Genomic DNA, 23,994 nt, shown 5'->3' with positions numbered 1-23,994 from the left:
TTCTTGATTAACTCTGCTGATTTGACAGATGATTAAAGAATACACCGATCTATTTATTTTCCGTATTTTAAATGTAATCGAATGAAGTCAACATTTGCAATGTTGACCCCCTTTTAGAACTCAGCAAAGTTTTAAGGAATTCCCAAATTTCTAAACGCTCATGACAGCACTATAGAAGTTAGTGAAACACAAAATTAAACTTGCAGCTCAAACAAATGGCCACAACTGAACTTGGTGATTCGCTTTCACGTCCCAACCTTTTGTGTGTCTTCTTATAAATGTATGACTGCATTTTAACTCTGAGAAAAGTGCTGTACTGTATACAAAAAATGTACTGACTTGCTTGTTAAACCAGGAACCAGACCAACGTCCGCCGCATGCACACGGCCATCAAACTGAACGAGGTGGTGGTCAACAAGTCGCAGGGAGCCCACCTGGTTCTGCTCAACATGCCCGGACCGCCCAAGAACCGAGGAGGGGACGAGAACTGTATCCTTTATTTGTACCTTTTCGTCCGCCTAAAAACATTATTTGTAAGTCACGTTGAATTTTAGCAGGGCTGCGCTAGGGTGGGCTCTGAAAAACTCACCTACTTGCTGTTTTCATGCCAACGCCCTGCCAAATATAGAAATGTTGCTTTGGCACCATCTGGTGGCATCTATCGGCACTTACAAACCTCTTTGGGTAGATGATGTTTGGAATTTCCTATAAATACCACCAGATGGCGCCAAAGCGACACATTTGCTATTACTCGCCTCTTTGATGGCAGTTTCCTTCTCAAATATCAAAAATTGGAACATTACCATTTTTGTTTGACTTCTCGTGTTCTTTAACACTCCTTCACTTCCTTCCACTCAGATATGGAATTCCTCGAGGTTTTGCTCGAGGGCCTGAACAGAGTCCTGCTTGTCCGAGGCGGTGGGCGGGAAGTTATAACCATTTACTCTTAGAGGAGGGGGCGGGGCAAAAAAAAAACAAAAAACAAACTCCCACCCCGTTTTGCATATCATGGGCCGTCGCCTTGGATATCAATCACCAGGCATTTATTTTGAAAGGGAGGACGCTTAATTGGGTTCTTATTAAGATGGGATGGCGGAATCACTAGTGATTGATGGTTAGTCAGCAGGTGCTTGGGGAAAGGAGGAGGAGGTGTTGCGGGCTCGCGAGCGAGCCAGCGGGGCGGCGCCTACGCGAGGCCGCGCTGCAAGAAAAATAGAGCATAGACACTTTATATTTTTCATTCAACTCGTGACGAGGTCATTCTGTTTGTTCACCTTTCCCTCGTTGTCGTCATGTTGTCAACGCTCACACGTCGAGCCTCGTTTAGTCTCGTTTATTTACTCTGAGCGGCGCAAGAGAATTTTGTGTCCTCGGCGGAGTGAAGCATCATGGGTAGTTTTTGTGCTGCAGCTCTGTGATTGGTGACCCCACCCCCTTGCTGGCTTTTGGAAGCTATTTATTACACGCGCAAACATACTCAGCTACATCAGCTTAGAAAGGCCGAAAGGTTATTTACTTGATGCATTCAGCATCTATTCCTGTATCGGATGACATCATCGGCCTTCTGCATTTAAGAAGTACACAAAAAGCACAAATGGCATCTTACACTGAGAGACTTTTGCACTAACCCTGACAAGTTTGCGTTGCGGCTAGGTAACGTCAAAGCAACGCTATTTCCCGCTCATTTTACAAATACTTTTTTTTTTTTTTTAAATACTATTTTACTAGGTGAAAAGGATTAAAGCTTTGAGCATCAGACTGAATTATTTAGATCAATAGATAAGAGGAGAAAGTGCCAAAATAATTTGAAAAAGAAACTGTGGAAGTCTTAATGTTGCCCCCCCCCACCCCCAAAAAAATATGATTATCAATCATAAAAATCAACAATTTCTTTGATAACTGTTACTCAGAAGCTGTTACTGTTTCAACAAAAGAAATTTGCCCACGCCATTTATCCCTCCACAGTTTCTTTTAATTAGCAGTATTTTTTTTTTAAGTGATAAAAGTTGTAATTTCCTCCAGTTCTTTGTTGGAAAATGTTCAGCTTGCGAGTCCAGTGGTCATTATCACATCTTATTGTGTTTTGTTTTGTTGAGTCGTTGTCGTATGGTTCTCGCCGTAGTTTTTTCTTACGTGAAATGAACTTCTGTTACTTTGCGTGTCTGTTGATTTTTATCAAAAGAGTAAGAGGAAGTATGCGTAAATGAAGACAGATACATTTCTTTTTTTTTTTTTTTTTCAACCCACCATAAATGCAACTTTCCCACAGCAACACACTTTTAAAGCAACCAAGGTACATGGTTTGAAAAGCTGCATGACAATGTTACAGGCTGTCTTTGTCATTTTTAGCCTCGCAAAGAAGTTACGGTATAAGCATTGTCTAGTTTGGAGGAATGAAAAGCAAGAATCATGTTATTCAAGTTTATTGTTGTTTTGATTTCTGTTACTGAGCTCAGTGGCACTCAAATGTAATCATATCACCTTGAACAAAAGATGGTGCAAATGAGTCCAACGGGGTGGTGGAGATGTGTTTCACAACTCAGTGGGAACTGGGAGGTGACTGGAGAGTGTTATCTACCTCAAAGGTGTCACGGAGGCTTGAAGACACACAAAAAAAAAATGAATATGTGGAAACACATTGCAGTTTCACTAAGGAGGGAAAAAAGGAAGGAAAAAAAAAAAAGCCTCGGCTATGTGAGGCAAGCGGCAGAATTGCGTGTTTGTGTGTGTGCGTGCGTGCGTGTCGGTGTGTTCTGAGAGGTGAAGAAGCTGCTTGTGTTTCTGCTGCCGTCCTGTACGACGGCCGGTGGCCCTCACCGGCCGGGACAGGAAGTCACTTTGTGGGAGCACACCTAGAGACGTAGCCCTGTAAATTATATTTGTGCCTCTCTGAGTAACTATTAAAAGTGCTGAAATAAAACTGAAGTTTGGCTCTGGTCTTATTCTGCTCACTGTGCTGCGAGGTTATTATAGTTAACCAAAACTAACTAAATAAACTAGAATTAAAAAAAATAATAATTTACGAAAAATAAAGACAAATGCTTTAAAAAAAAAAACTAATTCAAACTAAATCTTAAAGCGGAAGTCAGGCCAAATATATTTTTTTCAAGAATATGTTCCCAGCAGTCCCACAAGTTGAAACACAGCATTCTGATTAATTTTGCGTTTGTGGAATATGAGTTAAACACTAAAATGCACTCATTTTTAGCCATCTCCGGGGGTGGCCATTTTGTCTTCTGTCAACTGAAAATGACATCACAACTGCTCACAATGACCAATCACGGCTGACCTGTTTCCTTAATCTGAGCCGTGATTGGTCATTGTGAGCAGTTGTGATGTCATTTTCAGTCGACAGAAGACAAAATGGCCGCCCCCAGAGATGGCTAAAAACAAGTGGATTAACACTTATACCACAAACGCAATATTTATTAGAATGCCCTGTTTCAACTAGTGGGCTTGCATAGAACATATTCTTGAAATAAAAAGGTTTGCGTTGACTTTTTCTATAAGTTTTTTCTGATTATAGTAAAAATTTGCTTTTGTGGTTCATTTTAAATGTATTTTGGTATTACATACTGAAGAAGCAAACAGTTGTTTAATAATTGTACAATGCATGTATGTAGTCTTTATATAGTTAAAAAATATGTATGAGGTGTAACCACCATGAAAGACAAAGAGTGGGTGGAACAAGACAAAACAAGAAAAAATCCCAACATACTTCCAAGAGGAAGCTGTGGCAAATTTGGTGATGTTGAGCTAAATTTGTCCAGAGGGTGACCTCATCTTTCTTATTACTGGACATTCAGTTATTCAAGTGACTTAATTTGTCCACCAGAGAGCAGCATTTGTGTTCGAATAAAATGTCAGGCAGCTACGCAACATTCTATTAGTACGGTAGTGCCTGACTAAATTGTTCAAAAATGGGGAAGCTGAAAAGCACACAGACGCTTAATGATTCATTAATGTTTGTCTTTGTCATCTGTTGATCTTTTCACTAATGAATCACAAGTGAGAAACAATGGGCAGGTACTGTATTTGGTTCCATCTCGCATGCGTGTGAGTAGAAATACCAATAAATACGGCAGCCTACAAACTTTAAACTCCTTTACTAAAGTAGCCTAAAAGTACAAACTCTGAAACATACTTCAATTGTTGTTGTGACTTTCGGATTGTCCTGTCAGGGTCATTAAAATGTAGAGAGTGAAATGTCAGAAAATAAATAAATAATAATAATAAAGAAAAGTACAGATACCTGAAAAATCTACTGACGTACAGTAGCAAAGTATTTGTACTTCACTACTTACCATAATTGCACCAAGTCTTGCCCGAAAGCGATACTTGGGTACAATATGCAGAAGAAAAACGGCCAGTCACCGTGTACAATAATAATAATATTTAAGTATTGCAAGCTAAAAAAAAACGTGACTAATCAAAGAACAGAAATTTAATTTTTTAAAGATAGATAGATAGATAGATAGATAGATAGATAGATAGATAGATAGATAGATAGATAGATAGATAGATAGATAGATAGATAGATAGATAGATAGATAGATAGATAGATAGAGGTCTCATTTGTGACGCCAAATTTGTAATTTGTCACTAAGAATTTATGCTTTTAAGACAGTTTGATTTTACTCGGAAAATGAAAGGTTAAGAGACCAGCGCCTGGCAGAACAGAAAGTGTTAAGTTTGCATACACAGGAAAACAACAGGACGGTCTCAAAAAGTAAAAGAAAAGATCGCTCTACTTCCGCTATAGCTTTTACTGATCTCACTTTAGATAGATTACATTTTAATCGGTCTAACATGAGCATTTTATTGGCCGTTTATCCTGGGAAAAATACATAAAAACAATATTGATGAGGAAATTCTTTATAATTAAATAATGTAAAATGTCAATTTACCAAGTAGTTTACTAGCCAAGTTTTAATCAAAAAAAATATATTGTGTATTTTTCTGACAATATGAGTAACAGGGTTGCGTTGGTTTGAGTGACACTGCTTGTGCCCTATGAATTATTTTCATTCATCATTCATCTTTCCATCATTCATTTCTCCCGCAGAATGACGCCCATCATGAGAGGGGAGACAAGACGTACGTCCTCCAATTTTGGAACGACTCCACAGTCTTTACTCTGAAAGATCAGCACCAGCAACTTCCGGTAGGTAAGGCGTGCTTGACAAGCAGTTAAAAGCCGCAACATCGCTGCCTGCTACCTACCGCTTCCACTGCTGAGAATCCTTTTAAGGAGAAGACGCTTGATTACATCACAATTACAACACGACTTTGCATTACGCTTCGTTGTGTATATTTGGTGTCAAGTGAGAGAAGGTGACAAGCCAGCGAACGCTCGGTGCAAGCCGCCGGACGGACGCGCTTAACGCCGCAATGGTGCGTTTCTATTTTGCTTTTTGACACCGCGCGAGGACGAGCGGGCTGGTGTTCTTATCTGCTGGTTTATTTCCAGCCCGATATTTACGGCGATTCATCCGCCGATCTCGTAGCCGGCGGGGCAATGCAGCGCGGCGGCGGGCGCTTATCTGCAGGTGGATGGCCAACCTGACGCAAAGCCCCTGCAAAACCGACACCCCAGAAGCGCCGCCGGACATTTTTAAAGCCGAATCATGCTTCCAGGGGTAGGCGTGTTCGGAACCAGCCTGACCGCCAGGGTGATTATCCCCCTACTGAAGAATGAGGGATTCGCCGTCAAGGCGCTTTGGGGCCGCACGCAGGAGGAGGCGGAGGAGCTCGCCAAGGAGATGGACGTCCCGTTTTACACCAACCGGATCGACGACGTGCTGCTGCACCAGGACGTGGATCTGGTTTGCATCAACCTGCCTCCGCCTCTGACGCGGCAGATCGCCGTCAAAACCTTGGGTGAGTGGCCGGGAGGGGATGGTGAGGGGCGGGGATGCTGCTGCTACTGCTGCTGCTAGGGGGTTGACTGATACCACCCTGCAGCATCAGTCAGTGTGCTTGACTAGAAAGGTATGGCGGGGACTAACGTTTGATATACATTTAGAACTGTTCTATAGTCTGTTGACACGGCCCAGCAGAAGAATGTGAACTACAGGACAACTTGACCCACTAACACAAGTTGTTGCATTTTCAATTTGAAATTATGCTATATATATTTACAACATATATATGTATATATTTTTCCCCCCGAATGAATAAGCAGCATAATAATAGTACAGTAAATAGTACATGTTACAACATATTCAGGGTCTAGCAATAATATCGTGATTGCTTTCAATAAGTTTAAAAGCAGAAGTTTTATAGCGATTGCAATTACTGCAATTACATATTGTCGAGCAATTTGTTGTCAAACAGGTTGGATTGTATGCATTTAAGATACTAATTAACATGGTCAGTGTCAACAAATATACGAAGCAAAATGTTTTTTCTTCTCACTAGAATATTCCTCTGAAAGCAAACTAGTTGAGACTGCATCAACAGAGCATCTGCTGTTTGCGCTCCAATTTGAATATATACAATACAACACAATGCAATTGTAATTGTGTAGCGCATTTCACAACATGTACTCATGATATAGATCTTGTGACTGCAGCCAATGTGAAAATTACCAAGCGCTTTTTAAATCAGGTGACTGTGTTTGGACACACACATGCAGCCAGGCATGTGATTTAGATATCAACTGCAAGTCATGTTGGCCGCGTAATTTGAAAATTCAATTTAGTCATTCAGGGGAAGCATGAGAGTGTTGCAAAAAAACTTCTCCTTTGACACTTGGTGCATTCCCACACTGTAGCCTTGTTTACTTGAGTTAAACACTGCAGTTAGTTCCAACACAAGAGACTGGACCAGTGTACAATAGGCCACCGTATCCTGTTGCTACTTATGTCAATATCTACGGTGCATTAAATCACAGGCCGCCTAAGCTAACATATGCTCAAACCAACATGACATAATTTGTGATTTACTGGGTGTCTTTATGGGGGTTCTTGTGCAAAGTTGCTGATATCGCTATTGCACAAGCTAGATTATCATCTATGTTCCAGTGAACTTGAGTCAAACGGCAACATGTAAATAGCTGCTTGTCAATGGCCATTCTTTTCCTCCCCTTCCTCCCTGCTCATTTCCTCCCAGATTTTTTTTGTGCAGCACTGCCCGTTCCTTCCCAGCCACCTCTGCTCCTCAGCCCCCACCGCCCCAAACCGGCAAGACTATGTCCAATCCTATTTACATTTTGTAGGGTAACAAATTCATGCCAGTGTTTGCCAATACTGTCCGACCCGGGTTCAGTGAGCACTCAGACCTAGTCGGGGTGTAAAATGAGCGCAGGGAATACAACTATGGAGAAAAATATTAAGACGCATTCCCTTACAAAAGTGAGTAAACTACGTACTCGCGTTATCAAATGTTAGTGATGGGACAACACTTTTATAACAGTGTTAATTTACTATCCCCTCAAAAATAATTAAACACACTGCCATGAATGCGTAAACAGGTGGCAACAAAAGTGAGTACACCCCTATGTGAAAAGTTATTATCTGCATTCCGCAAATAACGTAACTGTCTAACTTTTTGTAACATCTGTATTGGACTATGGAGAGTCATTTCCTGCAAAATTGAAAACAGAATTGATCAAAATGTGATCTTTTCCCACTACTGGTTGGCTGACAAGATTATTGATTATTATGTAGCTCTTTTTCTTCATGCAGTATCAATATCCTCATATAATTGCCTTACAGAGTCTCTCTTAAATGCACGACGCCCACAAAAAACGCAGGCGGCGACGCCATTGAGGCAGACTCACATCCTGTTGCGTCTGTGATTGTGATCTCCGTGTGGCCGATGCACGTGTGTGATCTGAGTCCCGCGACATCGGAATTTGAACTCTGTATACAGAGACTTCCACCAGTAATTTGCTCGGTGGTTGAGTCCTTGCATGTCTGGGCAAAATATAAGATCATGTTATTTTTCTATTGCGCGTCAACAAGAAATGACATCATGGATTTAGAATTAGAATTGTAGGTGGAGTCAGAATCTGGCCAGCGTTGGTGACGAGGAGCAGGAAGCCATGAAAGGAGTTCACCAACGTGTTCCACGAGTTGTTCAGGTTCTACTCAGGCTGGGTTAGTCCTCTCAACAAACCGGTCGATCTTGTTGCGCAACATCTCTCCTTTCATTGGGATTTCTTTGACTTTTTACTCTCCTTCCTCACTACTACGACATTCCTGAGGCGGTTGATGTCACTGAAGCTTTGTGGGCGTGTCCAACGATTGACCCACTCTGCATGGTGTGACAATAGGACTTCTTAAGGGAGAGCATAGAAGCACTTCCATCATTTTCTGTCAGTGCGAGTTATGTGGATTAAAGGATTTATTTCTTTTCAGTGATGTGGACTTTGAAATGAAATTGGGGAACAATGTTGCTCACAATATGAATATACAGCGCTACCTTGGTTTACAAATGTAATTTGTTCCGTGACCAAGCTTGTAATGCAATTTACTTTCTATCAAATCCAAATTCCCAAATTGAAATGAACTAAAGTGCCATTAATCCTTTCTGCCACTCCGTGTGTGTGCATGCATACGCACAGGCAGAATAACGTTTTGTAGCAGCTATAAAAGGAAAAAAAACTTTTGCAGCTAGCGGGCTATTTACTCATTTATGAATGATGACATACGATGCTACGAATGGGCAAACATCACCTAACATCAGAGGTGTACACAGAGGAAAATATTGCTAATGTTCTATATGTGTGAGTCAGACGCAAATGTGAATCTGAGTACTGAGGTGTGACAGCAAAAATAAGTTTCAGGTGCTATTTCTGCCGTTTGGATATTGCGGGCTGAAGGAGGAAGTAGCGAGGCCTTTCAGTAACCGTGTGCAGTGGTGAGCAACAGGCATGGAAGTCTGCCACTTTTCCACAACAGTCATTCCACAGTCCACATTGTTGCAAAATGTACCCTATTGCATAATTCAAAATAACGTGGGGATAAATCTGGATATTTTGTGACTGCTTGAAAACTGCTCGATGAACCCGCCAGAGAGCTGCTGGGTGACGACAGTTTGGTGATTCCAAATGTTTCCGTCAGGTTACTCATAATGAATGTGGTCATACGTCAGGGGAAGAGAGCACTTCCGCTAACCTTTCTAAATGATATACGGGTGATTCACATCATCGTCATGTATTAATAGAAGCAACCAAATAACAGTTGAGTGCATGAGGCAGACATTCGCCCTGCAAAGAAAACATATTTTATATGGCCCCTTGCTAATTTTCGGATCACGAAAGTCTCAACTCAACTCAATTCAACACAAAATGTTTCTAAATGATGACTTTATTTATTAAGGAGGGGAAATTCTAACTGATTTGACCCAGTGTGAAAAAGTAATTGGAGAGCGTTTCGGTGGACTAACTGAACTTTTTGAATGGTGTGCGGCCTGTCCAATCGATCAAAAAAAAAAAAAAATACACAGCATTTGATCAAAACAACAGTCAAACGTTTTGCTGGCAAATAGCTAAATTGCGTCTGTTTGACATGCAAATGTTTATACAGTATCCGATCACAGGATCACAGACACCTGCTTTAAAGACGACCCAAAGAGCTATTTATAATCTGGCCGCAAAGGGCAAGTACCAAGTCATCATAAATACGTATCCTGACTGCAGATGGTGTTGCGCAATCACACTTCCTGTCATGTTTGGGCTTTTTTTGTTTTATTTTTCTCAGTATTTCTCGTCAATGATTCTTGTGGCCACCTGGGTGCATTCCACCCCCTAGTCTTAGCCAATCAGCTCCCTCCTACCTTGTGTGTCTTGTCCAGGTGTTTCTCGTTTTCTCGTCAGTATGCCTGTATTTAAGTTCCTAGTTTTGGTTCAGTCCAAGTCGAATCGTTGTCGCTGTCATGTTGTTTTGTTTCTCCCAGTGTTGTGTTTTGTTTCCGAGTGTTTCTTTGTTACTTTGAGTTTTAGATTTCTCACGATTTGAAATCAGAAGCCAGTACATAGTTTGTTCAATTATTTTTCAAGATTTGGTAACAAATGTTTGCAATAGCTCATATGTAGTGCTAAAAATGAAGACAATTTGAATGAAACATGTCAAGTCAACACACATGATTTGCCACATAAAATGATGTCGCGGGCCGGATCTGGCCCCCGGGCCTCGAGTTTTGACACCTGTCCTCTAAAATGTCCTCAAAATGTCTTCAAAACAAGACATTTGAGGGTTTTTTTTTGAGTCAGCACAGATATACCAAAATAATCCCAATTTAGTTGGAAGGCTCCATTTTACCCGTGACCCTGTTAAGGACAAACAGTCTAGAAAATGGCTAATTGCCTTTGTTTATAGAATTTTCCAGACAAACATACTATGCCTTATATTTATCAGTAAATTCAATTTGGATGTTTTGGTTCAAATCTTAAGGAGACTGTTTCAGATAGCTGGCAGTAGTGAGCTCCTATACGTTTCTCACTGGCTCATGTTCATGTTCTCCGAGCCGTCTATTTTCATGCTAATGGCTGCTCTGGGAGCGTGCTCACGAAAGAGCCCCAGAGACAGAGAAAATGATGATGGAGTGACAACCAGGAGTAAAGAGGAGAAAGCTTGGGCTTCCTGTGAAATTGCTTTTGTCTGTTTGATGAATGGCTGAGCAGGGGACGCTCTTTCAGGCGGGCTAACAAGTGAGCATTCTTGTATTAAGTAGAAAGCCTCCTGATCACCGCCCCCTTTAAGCCAGGCCTTTCTCTACCGTGGATCTACTAGAAGGAAGTGTTGTGTATGGTGGTGAACTTGGGGCTTTTTTTTTTTTTGGCTGAGGGATCTCATTTTGCTACTGAAGTCCAACAGGGAGAGTGTTTTTTTTTTTTTTTAGGAACCATTAGTATTGTAGTTCATAGTCTGATCACAGACAGACAAACGGTCAAGTTCACTCGAGTCGCCTTGAACTTATTTCTCATTGTTAGGTCTTATTTGTCACTCTCAGTTGAAGTCTACTGTAAAATTGATAATATGGGTATAATTACACACCAAAATGTTCAACCAAATGATGCAATTTTGTCTCACAAAAGTACGCTAGTTTAATGCTAACATATAACGCAAAACACCATTTACAAGTTAACGGCAATTTGGAAAAATGTTACGTTATCCAGTTACTTGAGTTTAATTGGAGACCTTCTCTGCCTTTTTTTCTTCATTATGCTGTTTTTCTTTCACTAGAGTGCAGTGCACAATTTGGTCCTACATTGAAGGTGAACAACTCTCAATTCAGACTTGCCAGTGTAGTGCAAAAACCCATAAAACATTCATCTTTTAAAAATGGCTGACACAGCAGAAAAGCGAATGATGGACTGCGATGTATCGAGGGGAATACTTTATTCCCAAGTCAAAGCTGCTGTATAATAAGAACAAGGCACAGATGTCCTTCATGTTCCAGCATTCAGGAATCAGCTTGCTTGTGATTTTTTTTTTTTTTTTTTTTTTTAATTGGCCACATGGGGCAGGAAGGACAACATGAATATCCACGCAGGCAGGCAGATTCCTCCTCTTCCTTTCAGGCTGATACTGATTGAGGTGATACTGTATATGAATGGTGAAGAAAACATTTGTTTATAAAACTATTCAGGGTGAAGTGAAGCTTTCCATCCTTGACAGGAAATTCTATCCGGGCCCGTTTCATTTCCTGCACCGCTGGGTGAATTGTGATCTCTTGTGTCGTTCAATAGAGCTTCCCTCTTAAAACTAAGATTGGGAGGAGAGACAGATGACTTCTGCTGGACAATTCATATCTCTTTCCGGGCTCCTCATGCTTGACTCAAGCTTCGGTGCGGTTCTGTCTGGCCGTGAATAAATTCCAGCTGCTTGCCATGAGTCAACTGCACAGTCATTGTCTGGACTTCTTATTGTTTAAAACGGCAAGCAGAAACATCGTAACCAAAAGGTCAAGTCGTATTATTGTTTTTCAGTTTATAAATCGAGTGAAGTAATAACGATAATATCGTTGTTTAGTGTGGTCATATTTGACAATACCTAAAGATGCAGCAAGACAAAAAAAAATATGATAACGCTTTTTTGTTGTTTTGTGTGTACTCAGGGGCGGAGCCATGTGTAGGCCTGGGTGTGCACAGCCCCCCCCCCCCCCCCATATTGTCAGACTGCCCACCGATTAAGATTCATGAAAAAATATATAATATTAATTTTTTTGTAAATTATTATTACCGTAAATTGTTTTTGAATTTGTTTTGTTGTGTTGTTTTTTTTTTTATTTTATTGAATATTAAGAATGGCATAATTGTCATTTTATTCGAATATACGATGTGTCGGAAGAGGGGGATTGTGCTCAGTGAGAAAAATATTCAGGCCCACCCTGATTTTTCCAGGCCCACCCATTAACCACGTTCTGGCTCCGCCCCTGTGTGTACTGCAAAAATATTTGCAGCCCTACCCAGTAGTATGATGCCATCCTATTTTCCTCTCTTCCTTGTCTTCTCTTTCCTCTATAGACCCCCGGTGGTTGACAGAAAGAGAGTGTCAGGGGGGGGTTTCATCACCATGACAACAGTCCAGATTTAACCAAGCAGCAATGTGTGCTCTCCTCTTTGCAAAAGTTCATCTGTGTCAGACAGATATGATCCTCGCACCAAGCTATTTAGGACGGGCGTCATGGGCCCCATGGTGAAGATGTCACGCAGCTGCCCAAGGATGTTCATGGTTATTAGTTTACTGTTATTAGTAGGCTTGTCGTCTTTAATTACCATGTCAGATTGGGTCTGTTCTCCTCGGTGTCACATCGGTGTTGGGCTCTTGCCGTTCATTTCATGTTAAGGTAATTCAACTTCTCTAATTATGAACCCCTCAAAACATAAAGAAACTCAGTTGGTTATTCAGCACCTTTGCAAGACGAAGTTGCCAATGTCTGGGGAAAAAAAGTGGACCTTTATCAACATTCCAAAATGCTTTTGCTTCAGACGCCTCACCTCAAACAAACTGTCTCTAACCTCAACCATGACACTGGAATATATAATAATTGGCTAACTGAGCTGTGTATTGATAATTCCATAGCACTGTCTCTGGTGCTGAAGTCGCAGATGGAATTGTCAATGCATTTTTTTTTTTTCTCATGACATGTTGTGCATGGTGAGAAACACATTCAATGATACAAATCCCCCACATATGTATTTAAAAAAAAAAAAGAATGCGTAAGGATTTAAGGTTTATAGGTTTATATTATTTTAGTAGTTTAACAAAGCTCATCACAAATCAATAGTATTCCTGCTCGCACAGTACTGACAACAAAACATGATTATTTTATTGGATATATTTGTAAAAAAAAAAGTTCTTGCCTATTTCAGTGGCACATTTTTTAATAATTTCACATCTTTCGTCAAATTTAATTCAGTATTGTTAGTGTTTTTGCTTTGACTCTATTATTTTAATTTCTCTTTCAGTTTCCGTCCTTCACAGATTAAATGATACTCTAATTACCAGGACTCAAGGGACACACTCCTGTGTACAAATTAATGAATCAGCACATCAATCCCAGCCAACGATTATGCTAATTTGCCACCTTCATATTTAATTTACAAGAAGACGGGGGAAAAAAACGAGATGCCGGTGTGTATCATTTTGTTGCGCTTGACCTCAACTTGATAAAGGGACCCGAATATGACAATAAAATGGAGCCGTGTTGTTTTCGTTTGCTGGGAGCACAAGTGTGCTGATTAGGCTGCAGTGCATGTGTGTGTCTGTGTGCGAGTGATTAGAAAGGACTTGCAGCCCGGCAGTTAATTAAACCCCATGCGACCCCGGGGCCACAGGGGGTTCCAGCCTGATAACACACTTGTGTGGCAACCAGATCGTTCATTTTTTTTTTTTGTCATGACTATTAACCACTGTCCTCCATTTTTAACTTTTAAGGAACGCCCTGCATCAGCACCGTGCAGCTAGCATGTACACAATCATGACCCCATGTTCCATAAACGACTGTATTCGCTAGTTAAATTATTCGACACAACAAACCATCTTTACGTGAGGCTCACCAACTAGCATACAGTAAATAACATGCTAGCACAAACTGACCTGACATCACATATGGGAAAAGAAATATGAGCACTAGCGCTTTACGCAAACAGTGTAGATGATTGTTTGTTTTTTATTTGTTGTGATGAACAGTGATATCCACAACACAACAAAGAGAAGCTAGCCATGCTAGCATTGAAGGAGTTAAAGGGAAGCTAGCCATGCTAGCATTGAAGGCATTAGCAAATGATGCTATCAATTCAACTGTTCCAAGTGTTTGTTTTTTTTTAAATAAATTAATTTGGCTTTCTAAACCTGCACGACAACAACTCACTTGACTCGATACAATGTAGCCTAACGGTGTCAATTACAACGTGTGAGTGCACGGCCATTATTACTACAGTATGCTTTCAATGCACCCATTAGATTTGAGCAGCCTGGAATGGAAGCACTCCTTTGGTCGCTAGTCATCTCGCCATCATCTTTCAGTGAACAGGATTGGTTACAGGGGTTAATGGCAGGCAGCACTTTTAGGAATGCTAATCAAGCAAATCAAGGGCATTAGCAGAAGGGGAAAGCTGGCTGAGTGAGACTAAATGCCCTTCATCATTTATACTTGCTTTGTTCACGTGTATGCGATTGGAGATGGAGCTTCATATCGACAATATAAAGCGCGTATTTCAAAAGGCAACCTGGTTATCCGGTTCAGCCAGTTTATCAGATGAGATCTTGTTAATCTGGTCTCTTATGTGTCTGATTGCGTGAACACAATTTGTGTTTTTATGCACCGTAATATTTTCAAAGGTTGTGGTTGTTTTTCACATCCAGAACATGACATGTAATTTAAAAGTCTCAGTTGGTGTATATTTACATTACTTCACAAACTGAGAACAGGACAGGATGAAAAAAAAAACAGCTTTTGAAAAGCTTATTTTATTCAGTTTGGGATTTTAGACATTCTCATTTTATTTTGGATCCATTGCCGGTGTATTTATTGTTGTTGCTCTGTGCTGTTCCCTCCTGGCTTTGTAATTGAGTTAAGATCAATTAAATTTGGGGTAATCATCTGCAACGTGAGCTGTCCTGGTTTGTCACTACTCCAAACAAATTTGATAATCAGACAAAAGTACATAAAAAGTGACATATTATTGTGATCATTTAAAAAGGGTCTTCATGGGTTTAAAATTTAGAATTGTATTTCAATGAATGCGCAAAAGGGGTTGAAATTCATGCTTCTAAATATATAATATTGTCCACGCTCTTCACTAATCAAATTTGAACGAGAAATATGTAATCACCTTCCAATGACAGCCTTGAGAATCTTTTATCTCATCAGGTTGGATCGTTGAACACAAAAAGCAGATGCATTCTGAAACATGAAACATTTGGAATGAGAATGCCCAAGATGACATTGCTGTGTTACTTTTGATCGCAATATTAATTGTGCATTGCTAAATAAGCACTTCTCTGCTATTAAGCTCTAGTGCAGAAAATCAAATCAACTAAAGTATATGCTAAACTAAAATAAAGTGTATGAATTTTGAGCATTATTTTTTCTCTATTCCTGATGGCAAGCTTAAAATCCATATACTTTATTAGTACCAAGTAGCAATAACTCAAAACCTAGTATCGGCACTCACCCATCCCTAGTTGCAAAATTTAAAGCAACAATGTTGGTAACAAAATATACAGAAAGTACGCTGCCTTCTTTTAAAAAGGATAATGATGGAGCCATTATTGCCATAGCAACTGGGATCACCTGCTTTAGTGGCCAAACATATTGTTGGACCAGCCAGGACACCTCTTGCTGTTTTAGCACGATAAACAATGCTAATGGTACAGATTATGCTTATAGAGCCATTTAAAAGTGATGGAGTAAACCTGGAGACTCCGATATCTCCCATCTCCCTTTTGATGGGAGGGAGGAACGGTGGTGTGTGGGGTGGCTGGGGTCACCAACAATGCTGAGTGCTTTGTGGTCACGGCGGGTGCTGTAGATGCTCAGGGGAAGTTGAGAGCAGAGCGAAGCCAACGATCTTCCCAGCTGTGTTTGCGATGCGCTGCGGAGTTTTGTGATTAAGGCTTTAATCCAGCCTGCAATCCCCCCCCCCCCCCCCCTGCATTTCCTACTCAGACCTAAATAACACTCGGATATGGAAATAAAACATTCCCGGAAGAGTAACGGAACAATGATACTAGCAACTAATCATAGTCATTCTAATAGTGTGCTAAATTGTCTTACTAGTTTGACCGGCCTTAAGATGGAATCAAAAATATCAAATGAATGCTCTAATGGCTTTCTCTAGTGACGGGAGGCCCGGAGCAAAACAATTGAATGAATGCTGGTATGTTCGGCTTTCATTTCAACTCACAGTTGACATGTTAGAATGCGAACAATGACCTTTACTGTTATGCAGGAATGTAAAAGACTCCACCCGGACTTGATTCTCCCGGCCCGCCAGATGCTGGTGCGCAGCATGGCAGATGGCTATTGTGTGTGTGTGTGTGTGTGTGTGTGTGTGTGTATGGACTGTTACAGTCAAGAATTCAGCATCCTAGTCCACCTGACTTCCCCCTGTGGTCATTTCCTCCTTTTGTTGTGTCTGGGATACATTAGGGAAGAGAGTCAATTTTATATCCGAGTCAATTGACTCATGATGGTAGTGCTACGCTGGTCCAGCAATAAATAAACAATGAGTAATAATGACTCGGCCATATGACAACCACTTCCAACCTATTCTCCCTCGGCAATAACCACGTGAACGCATACATTCTCAACTGCCTCCGTCACGCACTCACAAAGGGTATTATTGGCTAACTGGTGAATATTAGTGTGCAGGAGGATACATGGGAGCCATGCACAGAGACCCAGGTGGTCTGGATCGAAGCCAACCGAGAGAAGCGCTTGACTGCAGAGTCAGCCTTTACTTAGAATGACGCAGCTGCTCTCCCTTGTGACTTTGATTCTGCAGCTTCCCTTGAGACGAGTTCTATCAGTCCTTCCTGCTGCTGCAATGGCACAAAGGGAGAAACGTTACTAAATGTGTTTCGTGTAAAGCCCCGTAGTAACTCAGAAGGTGATGATAATGGCTGTTGTTTGGCAGATTTGTTTTGGTTGGCTGTTTGTATTGACTCGCAAAGAAGAATCTTGAGTTAATTTGAGAAATGTAAGATGGCGGTGAACTCAACTCAAGTCACTTTCCAACAATGAACAATTCCTCAAAATAAAGGCTTTAAAGCGGAAGTCAACCCAAACATGTTTTTTTTTAACAATATGTTCCATGCAGGCCCACTAGTTGAAACACAGCATTCCGATTAATATGTGTTCAGCAACAAAATCCACCCGTTTTTAGCCTTCTCAGTTGGCCATTTTGTCACTTGTTGTTGACTGAAAATGACATCACAGTTGCTCGGGTAACGACCAATCACGGCTGGGCTTCAGAACACAAGTCAGCCGTGATTAGTCGTTACCTGAGCCCTGAGCAACTGTGATGTCAATTTCAGTCAACGTAAGTGACAAAATGGCCGCCTCCTGAGATGGCTAAAAACGGGTGAATTTTGTTGCTTATCTCATAGTTCATATTAATTATATTGTCTTGTTTCAAGTAGTGGGCCTGCCCAGAAAATATTTTTGAAAAAAAAAAGTATAAAAAAAGAACAAAAAAAGAAAATCTTTAACCATGTATTTAAAACGACCACATAAGTCTGTTTAGCTTAATGCTAACAAAATGCCATAGTTGGGCCAACAAATATGGTGTCATCATCAATTTATAACTGCGACAAAACACACAAAAACGGACACCTGTACACAGACATTCTAATATTAATGGACATATTTCCTTATTCTCTGTGAAAAAAATAACTAATTTTACTGATGCTCATACAAGCTTCATTACTCACACTGTTATGATGTTTGAATATACATAATTAAATTGAAACACTGGCTAAGGATTTGTTTTATTTTTTATGATAGTGATGGAAATAAAGGCCTTTACGATTATGATTGAGGTCACATTCAACTTTGATTTTTGTCGTTTGGAATCCAGTGGATTTGGTGCTGCTCATTTAGAGAATGAGTTCCACCTGTGGAGAGCTGCACACCTGAAGGAGTGTCCGTATATTTAGGCAGGAGATTTCCTGAGTTTAGTATGTTTTGTTTTGACAGTGGCAGGGCATTACTATAGTTTGGCTCAGTGGGGGTTCGTTAGTGTGTTTGTGAGAATGACCAAAATCTGGCACAATGTTTGACTTCAAAGGTGATCCAGGATATAACTGTTCAATTAATTTACATATCACTAAACCACACTTAACGTAGAGTAACCTAACCAACCTTCTCTATGCACATTTTCCTGTGTCTGGTAAGCATGCGCTCTTGGAAAAAGATTCCCCTTACATCCACCCATTTATTGTCATAGTTCTGCTAAAATAAAGTATTTGTTTTTCCATCTCTGCAGGGTGTGTCTTGAATCATTCAACTATCTCCATGTTATGTAGTGAACAGTATGTCCTGTCTCTAAATTATTGATGTTAGGAGACCAAGCTGCAGTGCAGTTTTTTTTTTTTTGTCTGCTCCATTACAACTCTCCCACCGCACCACTCTGGCTATCACCCCTTAAGGTTGCCAGACTACTAGCTTGAATGTCACGTTCCGTCATCAAATCTAATGGCAGCGTAGTGACAGCAGCTGTCAAAACAGGCCCTCGCGGACAGTCAGGTGCAAAAATGTTTTGGTATATAGTGCACGCTCCTCATTGTCATCTTTTTTGTCTTACCAGACTGACTAGTCTATTGATTTGACTGGTGTTTTATTTTTTATTTTTAAAGAACACATTCATGTATTTGTGTTTTGGGTTTGGATGTGTTTTTGCTGATAAGCCCTAAAAGCACTTCACCTCAGTCAGTAAAAGTGAGCAAATTTCACTGAAGGGCTTGTAGCAGAAGGGTGTTACCCAAATTAATGCATTTTTGTGTGCTTTGCTAACCAACAGAATTGGATAGAGCACACAGTTGTGTAAATTTTGTGTGTCTGTAAGGTTCGGGTGGTGGTTGGGGGGCTGCCGGGTTGGTTCTTCCTCCGTATATATCGGATCTGGGTCAAAGGGATTAGTTTCCATGGTTGGACAATTGCTTCTAATGACAGATTAGAATAGGGAAGTTTCACTTTCACAACTAATCCCCCGATAATCAGGAATTAGCTACTGAATTTGGTGACGTTTAACAAACGTGTAGGGATGTAGACCATTGGCAGCTAAACATGCTGTTTACTTTAATAAGGAATTCCTGAATGCTTTGCGATGAATATCACGTGGCTAATCATTTTCTTATGGAATTGTATGCTTTTATTTGAACTTGACCAGTCATATACGTAAACTGAAATGTGCATTGGCACCCAATAGTTGAACATTATCTCAGGTAATTGCAATTAACTAGCTAAGAATACATTGAGCTCGCTTATTTTGCTGCATGAAAAAAAAAAATCTTTCATTCGGTAATAAAAATGTAATTCCTTTAGGAATATTGCAAAATATCGCAATCATATCGATGTCGCTATCTTCAACAACCGTATCGCATATCGCATGTTTTTCCAATATCGGTCAGCCCTGGTCCACGAACAAAAATGTTGCAAAAATGATTCCACAACAATGAAACTACAGTCAAGCGAAATTTTTGTTTAAAAAAATTCCATCAAATTTCTGAAAATTGGCCGCCAAAAAGTGATCTATGGAAAGTCAATGGAGTACTTAATGGTTTAGTCTTTGGCCCATACTTTAGTAGCCATTGCTTAATCCTTCTAACACATAACAGAAAATAATGGCCTCCTTAGTGGAGTTAAGCAGCATAATTTGTGGGCTATTCGCAAATGCTGCCCTCTAATTGATGAGGGTGAACAAAACTAACTTTTTTACTTTTCAAACTTAACTAAACGGTGCTCTTTTTTTTTTTTGCAGGTATCGGAAAGAACGTGATTTGTGACAGGACAGCCACGCCTTTGGACGCCTTCCGAATGATGTCTGCGGCTCAGTACTACCCCAAGTTACTGAGCATTATGGGAAACGTCCTACGCTTCTTGCCAGCCTTTGTTCGAATGAAGGAGCTGTTGGAGGAAGGCTTCATAGGGGAGCTTCTGGTTTGCGAGGCGCAGGTATGATCAAACTGGAGAGAACCTCAGTTTATCGCCGGGGTTACGCAAAACAAAAGAAAATGAAGTTGAACGAGACCATATATTAGAGAAAATCTGCTAGCTTAATGCTAACATATAATGTGAAACACCATAGACTGGATAAGAGAAATTAGCATAGATACAGTTGCTATAAACCTTCAAACAACTTCTACTTTAACACACACGACGCAGCAACACATACAACAAAAGAGAATTGTTCGTTCGCCAGGATGAGACTGGGAATCATGTTCATCCAAACTTAAGAATCAATAACGTTGTCATGATTTGGTTTGACAGGTCCACAGCGGCAGTCTACTTGGGAAGAAATACAACTGGAGCTGTGATGACCTCATGGGAGGTGGGGGCCTGCATTCAGTCGGCAGTTACATCATCGACCTGCTCACGTTCCTGACGGGCCAACGTGCAGCGAAGGTCCACGGCTTCCTCAAGACCTTCGTCAAACAGACGGACCACATCCGAGGCATCCGGCAGATCACCAGCGACGACTTCTGCACCTTCCAGATGGTGCTGGAGGGCGGCGCCTGCTGCACCGTCACCCTCAACTTCAACGTCCCCGGAGAATTTCGACAAGAGGTGATCATCGTCGGAACGGTCGGGAGGTTATCGGTCACGGGCACGGACTTGTACGGACAGAAGAACAATGGCGGCGGAGGGACTGGGGGAGGCCCTGAACTTCTTCTCAAAGACACCACACCTCTTGAAAAGGCTTCGTTACCAGATAAAGCCTTCAGTGACATCCCTTCCCCGTATCTCACCGGAATGATTCGAATGATCCAGGCCGTTCGGCAGGCCTTTCAGGACCAGGACGATCGGCGGACGTGGGACGGCAGGCCTTTGACGATGGCCGCCACCTTTGAGGATTGTCTTTATGCTCTCTGCGTGGTGGACACCATCAAGAAATCCAACCAATGCGGGGAGTGGCAGAACATTGTGGTTATGACAGAAGAACCAGAAGTCAGCCCGGCTTATTTAATCAGCGAGGCTATGCGTCGGAGTCGGATGTCACTCTACTGTTAGGATCCCAGCTGCTTGCCTTAAATTCCGAGGCAAAGGATCCATCTATGATGCACTGCTGCCGGTATTCTTATCTGTCGTCAATGACCTCAATAGTATGTTTGGTGCTGTCAAATCTGTATTGTCGCTTTCACCGGCTGGATCAACTCCAATGATGGAGTGTTTCTGCTCCAGCAGGAAAAAGAACACATTAGTCGTCAAATTTTTATTTATATGAAAGTCTTTCTTTTTCCCTTCGGAGAGCCCGTCCTTGTCCAGAACCCACTGCTACTGTGTTGTCTATTACCAAAGGGGTATTGCGCTTCGCACCTCCTGAAATGCTCTGGAAGACAAGAACAACACACATTGTGATGTTTGTCAGACCAGTCAAGGAAGGACAATAGTCAGATACAAGTGTAGTGCTGCTGTAATGTTGCTATAATACGATATACTTTCAAGGTTTACCATGTGAATGTGATATAGTCTTTTGAGTTTTCGGCTGGATTTACTATGCAGATCGAATTGCCCAATTCCTGTATAGTGCCCGAATGCCGTTTTTTTTCCAGTGAGACAAATTTGGTCTCACTGTGTTTATAGTTGCTGAAGATGGAAAAACTTCAGCGCTGTCAACTGTCAATGCTGAGCAGCGACAACATTGATGAAATTGAATGAAAATATTAATCATTCTGTTTAGTTGGCCTGGATAGACTGTTTCCCCGCAGTGTTTTTTTTTTTTTTTTTTTTTTTGCTAACCTCATAGTACTTTGCATTTACTTTCCTCAATTAATATTTTTTGATGTGTTTTGACGCAGATGTGCATACGTGTTATAGTTTTATAAAATTATAATTTATAAAAATATTTTATTGTAATACGCTCAGCGTATTTTGATTACTGACGTTTATGGGGTATGTTTGATCTCTCTCTTTACACTGCAGTTGCACTGGCAGATATCTGATACGTATGTGATTTGGGAACAGATCTCATTTTGATCTGAGGATATACGATTTCACGAGTTTTGGTGTCCTTATATGACCATGGTGCAATTTGTGCCACTTGGAAGACAAAATTTTTTTATCATGTCAATCATGCAGTGTAAATCCAACTTCAATCTTCCCATTTTAAAGGTTAAGGTAAACCTGAGTAGCCTGTCCAATTATAACAACAATCGAAATACAATCGAAACGCTCACAGTGGGATGGATTTGGTTCAAATTTAGAATAAAAAAAAAATCCCATGCAAAATAATGCAAACCACATTAATCTCTTGCAGGATCCACCATAAAAGTTTTATTTCCGTATTGTGAGCAGCCAGGACAGACTTGTGTTCCAAAAGGAGCTAATTCCAGTTCCACGATTTTGTGCGACTGTAAGAGGTGTATTTGTTTCTGAAATGTTAGTTTACATTTGATAAATTGTTCTACTTTAGAGGTTCTAACGTGGTTGAATTCAGCGATTGATATGCTGCAAAAAGTATAATTGCGCAGTTTTTATAAAACCTATTTAACACATGCAATGGAATGCTAGCTGGTCGATCAGACTCTGAATGGGAAAAAAAAGACAATGGCACACTGTTGCACTGTAGTACAGTAGCGTTATGGTACTGTATGTTGGGTCGGTAATTAGGTTCATTGTCAAGTACACTGATTTATGCATTGCATTCATCAAATGTCGAAGGTATTAAACGCTACTTGTCTTCCGGGGAAATGCAAACGGGAAATAGGTCTTGTTTTTTGGAGTTCTGTAAGCATTGTTTCACGTGGTTCATTGGCTTCTAGTCTCCTTCCCATCAACCAGGATTCCAGACGTGACTGGCAGTCTTCCAATGAAAAGCTTCCCCGCCACAAAAAAACTGTTGTAGCATGGACAAAATTAAGGGCCCAGACTTGATTAGGTGAGCGTGAAGAATTCTGTCAAACGTGTTACATTTATTAAATGTTCTGAAAAAAGGTCTGATATTAATTTGAAATCGTTTACTATCTGACTCAAGATTGTTAATTCTGTCAAATTTTGCTTTTCTTGACCCATTTGAAAAATCCATTCCAAGATATGTTTGTGTGTGTGTGTGCGTTTTTGTCCGGGCTTAACTGCCCTCATTTCTAATATGCGATCAGGCAGAATACACATTTTCACTTTTACTTTTCAAATGAGAACCTTTGAAAGTCTTAATATTTCTACATGTCACTGGAGTGATTATACGGATGTGTGAACAGTGAACAGTTCAAGTCATGTGACATTGAGGCTGTATAATAATTCAATATCGGAAGCTTTGTATAAACAGACTTACTGGATTCAAAGTCTTGCGATTTCTTTTTTTGGTGGTTTCCAATTGACATATGACTCACATTCAATATTTACCAAAATGTCAAAATGTTTTTTTTTTACTCACAAGCTGAAAATGTTACTTTTTTATACATCTCGCACCCTCTATGTGGTTTCATTTTCATAAAACATTTTAGCTATGTTACAACTACTGAAAATGTGCATATGGTTATACTATCAAAGGAACAATGTTGTCTCAATAAGGAGTACTGTATGTATTTTATTTGTAAAAAATAATAACTGGAATCTGTTTTCATGAGTATTGCAAGGTATTTATTGTTTGTTTGCTGTATGCTGCTGAAACTTCATGGACGGACATGCAGTGTACAGGATGTGGGACAATATAAGCTGGGCCCTATATTTCCCGTTAAATAGAATTGTTTGAAAAATTCTGGTCTTTAAAGCGTGTTGTTTTTACACACTCATTCACACACGCACCCAATCGCACACTTTTTTTTAAAACGCTTTAATGTGCTCAATTATAATGCGTTTTTTGGCGTCACACATCGA

At 40.5% G+C, this 23,994-nt stretch overlaps 2 protein-coding genes across 9 annotated transcripts in view; both read left to right on the top strand.

Moving 5' to 3' along the window:
* slc12a7b (solute carrier family 12 member 7b) overlaps positions 1–2,925 on the top strand; it is a 34,070-nt gene extending 31,145 nt beyond the window's left edge. For all 7 annotated transcript variants that reach the window (XM_086020463.1, XM_086020462.1, XM_086020460.1 and 4 more), the window contains 2 exons: positions 356–489; positions 859–2,925. In XM_086020463.1, the coding sequence (XP_085876589.1) occupies positions 356–489; positions 859–950 (226 nt within the window). In that variant the 3' untranslated portion in view covers positions 951–2,925. The remainder of the gene's footprint in view (positions 1–355; positions 490–858) is intronic.
* A 486-nt stretch (positions 2,926–3,411) lies between these two features.
* On the top strand, positions 3,412–22,709 carry gfod1 (glucose-fructose oxidoreductase domain containing 1). 2 transcript variants are annotated; one of them, XM_086021521.1, is made up of 4 exons: positions 3,412–5,164; positions 5,638–5,880; positions 19,940–20,133; positions 20,449–22,709. In XM_086021521.1, the coding sequence occupies exons 2-4, from the start codon at positions 5,763–5,765 to the stop codon at positions 21,187–21,189; spliced, it is 1,053 nt and encodes a 350-aa protein (XP_085877647.1). In that variant the 5' UTR covers positions 3,412–5,164; positions 5,638–5,762; the 3' UTR covers positions 21,190–22,709. The 2 variants fall into 2 exon arrangements, with proteins under 2 accessions (XP_085877647.1, XP_085877646.1); XM_086021520.1 differs by lacking the exon at positions 3,412–5,164 and having other exon boundaries at positions 5,177–5,880.
* Positions 22,710–23,994: the final 1,285 nt, after the last annotated feature.

Source organism: Filicampus tigris, chromosome 21 (genome assembly GCF_054856515.1).
Source record: "Filicampus tigris isolate MCC_2025a chromosome 21, RoL_Ftig_1.0, whole genome shotgun sequence".
NCBI classification, from domain to species: domain Eukaryota; kingdom Metazoa; phylum Chordata; class Actinopteri; order Syngnathiformes; family Syngnathidae; genus Filicampus; species Filicampus tigris.
The sequence above is the reverse complement of the archived record's forward strand: the minus strand, read 5'-3'. Positions and strand labels throughout refer to the sequence as shown.